The following is a 3,614-nucleotide window of genomic DNA, read 5'->3' as shown; positions in this document are numbered from 1 at the left end:
AGGTTCTCAATTGGGTATTTGGCTACTTTTGAATTTGATAAATATTATTACTTTATTATAAACTAGGATAAAAATAATGAGTTACGCTGAAAAAAATATTAAAATCCAACAAAGATTTACAAAGTTACAGGCATTTTTAATTTTTGGAGTCTCAGGGTCTTCTATCCCTTTCTCGGACGAAAATTTGTATGAAACCGCACGAAGCTACTATGACATTAGTAAGGTGTGACGTCAAAATGCTATATCGCTATGTCTGTCTAATCAGAAATATTTAAATGCTTATAACTTTTCTGTTATTTGATCGATTTAATTAGTTTTTCAGTTTACGTCATTATTTTTATCCTAGTTTATAATAAAGTAATAAAAAAATTGGAGTCAAATACCTAATTATTGGTTTCGCTACGCTAAGACGTGAGGCTCTCAATTAAATTCGTAAATATAAGTAATTTTTTGTCTTTAATTTCATCCAAAGTAGTTCCCGATACTCTGTACAATGCCATCAGTGTTTTTGTATTTGGTCCCTCCAAGCCCCAGCCCGTAGGGGTACTTTCCCCCAGTCTGCAGGAAGTACAAACCGTTGCTACCAGCTGGCTCAGCTCGAGACTGGAAGCCCATGTAACTGAAAAAAAGTCTCTGTTAAATTATATAGGTACCTACTAAGCTGATGCCTGCGACTCTGTCCGCGTGGAATTAGGTTTTTTAAAAATCCCGTGGGAACTCTTTGATTTTTCGGGACAAAAAGTAGCCTATGTCACTCCCCAGGTCTTTATCTATACCCATGCAAAAAATCACGTCAATCCGTTGCACCGTTGCGACGTGATTGAAGGACAAACCAACAAACAAACAAACACACTTTCGCATTTATAATAAGGGTACTGATAACAAGGGTGGGTAACAGACTTAATGAAAATAGAACATTTTATCCCACCTTTAGAACCAAAGCACTAGATTAAAAACTGAGACTGGTTGACAGAGACAGTACATAATTTCTGGATCACAGTCCTTCTTTCTTGAAAGCATCCAGGTCCCTTGCACCTCTTGCTGGGAAAGCGAACGGGTTGACCACGGACTCCGCTATACAGCAGCCAGGGCGAGCGTGGGAGCACGATGTACGCAGGCAGTTGGGCTGCATGGACCCACTGTTGGGATAGTAGTCCTTGTGACCTGAAAAAGGAAAACGTAGGTATCTCTCTCTCTACGCGTATGCGACCTTGGGAAGCTGGCAGCTTGCTGTAGTACAAACTGCTATACCTCATAACGCCATACCTCATAGCGCCATACCTCATAGCGCTATACCTCATAGCGCCATACCTCTTAGCGTTATACCTCATAGCGCCATACTTTATAGCGAGGTATGAGACGGAGCGCAATTTTATCTGAAACGAGCTCAATAATTGGGCGTTGCGCAAGGGGGGCACTGATGTATTTTAATGTAGATAACGGGTACATACCACGATTAATTTGAAGTTTTTATTTGTCGATATTTCAACGCGATTGCACGGCTCGTGGTCACGACGGGACTGCGGTGCTGCGAAAGATGGAGTTCGAGCTGTCAAGGACAGTAGCGAACTACCCTCTTTCTTGTTCTTTTCGCTGGAACTTCACGAGCTGTCCGGCAAAATATACTCACGACGTCACTACTAACTTTCGATGTCGTACGACGCTGTCTTGGTTTGTATAATTCTACCACTGGATTCCACATACATTGGAAATTCTGGTGGATATCTTGGAGCCTCATCTTGAAGATGAGCATTTACATGGCGGCCATTTTGAATTTTTATTATAATTGTTGTTATAGCGGCAATAAAAAAAATTGTCTCTCTCTCTCTCTCTCTCTGAAAATCTCTCTATCTATTACGGTTCATGAGATACTGCCTACTGGCAGACAGATAGAAGGATGGACAGACGGACGGACAGCTGTGGCTTAGTGTTAGGGTCTCGTTGGCTTTCGGGTAAAATACAAAAACATACCAATAGCAGCCTTGATCCCAAAAACGCCAGCATCAGTATGCATCACGTCCACGTACATAGCGTCCGTATGCTTCAGCCTCAGCGCTGAGCTGATGTGGTTGAAGCAGGGTCCAGCCGGGTCTAGGCCGGATATCCGGCCGATCAGCTTCCCGGTCAACACATGGAATTGCTTCCCGGCGAAGCCAGCTATGTGCGCCCCCAGGCTGTACCCGATTATGTGGATGAGGGATGGGTCTTGACCATCTGAAAATATTTTTTGTAATGAAACTAAATACAAAAACACTAAATACCACCGGAATTACCATACTAGAGGACTCGATTGGCTCAAGCCTGATCCCGAACAGGCGTGGCATCATCTCACTTTGAAAAGGGTTGAAATATGTAGCCAAAGCTACAAATAAAGACACGCATGGGTAAGGGTGCCTGTACCCGTGCTGTACCCCAACAAAATTCGGCCTGTCGAGAAGACACCACAACAAATTTTATGCAGATGCTGATGCTGCCCTCCGGAGTCTAAAAGTACAGTAACACCAATATTAAGTACTATTTTGAACAATCCTACCTCGTTGTCGTACCTGAACAATCGTATCTGAGCCTAAATTGTTTACGCTTTAGGCTCAGGATGGCATAACAAGTTTCACGTTTCCAATAACTTCTAATGTTGTATAGAAGCAGGCGTTACTTTACGGAAGTCCATGATATACAATGAACCAAAAGCTTAATTTGCTGTAATCCGCTCAAACAGGTGGAATCTGTATGGTGGAAACACGCAGCACCTCACGAATGGGTGTATATGGGTGGTGCACCGCCCGCCCTCCGCATGCTGCATGTTGCACCATACAGATTCGACCTGTTTCAGCGGATTACAGCAAATTAAGCTTTTGGTTCATTGTAAACCTCTAATAAAATCATAGTAACCTAGTAGACTCAGTTGAATTTTTTTTTTTTCTTTTTTTTATTTTATTTAGCTATTGTTTTACTCACACTGTACAATATCAGCGAGTACTTGTCCCAACTTGTGTCCTATGAAGCGCACGTATGTGCTGGAGCGGTAGTAGCGCCGCTCGATCAGCGAGCTGGCATCCAGAGCCAACAGGCTGTAGTGATCTGTACAGTAACTAAGTATATTGTGGAAGTATTAAAAAAAAACAATACAACAAGTATGGCTGTTTAAAGCCTACGCCGATCGTGTGGGTCTGTTAATTTTGCGGCCCATTTAAGGCGTTTGATTGTGTGTATTAATTATAAACCCATAGACTGCTTAAAATAATTAATTTAAATGATAAGCAAGCTTGGGAATGAGTTGCTTAACGGATTGTGATAGTTCTAATAAGTTTCAATAATTTTGTAAAGTGGTGATAATAAAAAGAATACCCGGCTGAGTTTGTTGTGGGCTCTTCTCAGACCTGGGCGCGTTTGGAACCCTCGTAGCTTTAGTTTTAAGTTTGCGAAATAATTATCACCACTATATCTTAGAGATCCAACATCTGACCTTCAAAAAGAGTTATTAATTACCTATTTTGAATAAATCATTTGACTTTGACTAATAGATAGTGTTAAATTAACAATCGGGCATCAGCTAGTTTAGAATATATTAAAGTCTCCATAATAAATTGTATCTAGTTCTATCGCAGGGATTCCCT

At 41.3% G+C, this 3,614-nt stretch overlaps 1 protein-coding gene across 1 annotated transcript; it reads right to left on the bottom strand.

Moving 5' to 3' along the window:
• Positions 1 to 462: 462 nt before the first annotated feature.
• Positions 463 to 3,225, bottom strand: LOC117983909 (lipase member I-like). Its single transcript, XM_069499831.1, has 5 exons — positions 3,222 to 3,225; positions 2,956 to 3,078; positions 1,972 to 2,214; positions 999 to 1,164; positions 463 to 631 (listed from the first exon to the last, which is right to left on the bottom strand). The coding sequence occupies exons 1-5, from the start codon at positions 3,223 to 3,225 to the stop codon at positions 463 to 465; spliced, it is 705 nt and encodes a 234-aa protein (XP_069355932.1).
• Between the last annotated feature and the right edge of the window lie 389 nt (positions 3,226 to 3,614).

This window comes from Maniola hyperantus, chromosome 7 (assembly GCF_902806685.2).
Source record: "Maniola hyperantus chromosome 7, iAphHyp1.2, whole genome shotgun sequence".
Lineage (NCBI taxonomy): Eukaryota > Metazoa > Arthropoda > Insecta > Lepidoptera > Nymphalidae > Maniola > Maniola hyperantus.
Note: the sequence above shows the minus strand (reverse complement) of the source record. Positions and strands in the feature narration are given on the sequence as shown.

Excerpts from the sequence above, each read along its gene's own strand:
- LOC117983909 (XM_069499831.1), bottom strand. Across the intron at positions 2,215-2,955 it reads ACTCGCTGATATTGTACAGT|ATGGTCAAGACCCATCCCTC; the intron begins GTGAGTAAAACA and ends AAATATTTTCAG. Across the intron at positions 632-998 it reads GCTTTCAAGAAAGAAGGACT|ACTTTTTTTCAGTTACATGG; the intron begins GTGATCCAGAAA and ends AATTTAACAGAG.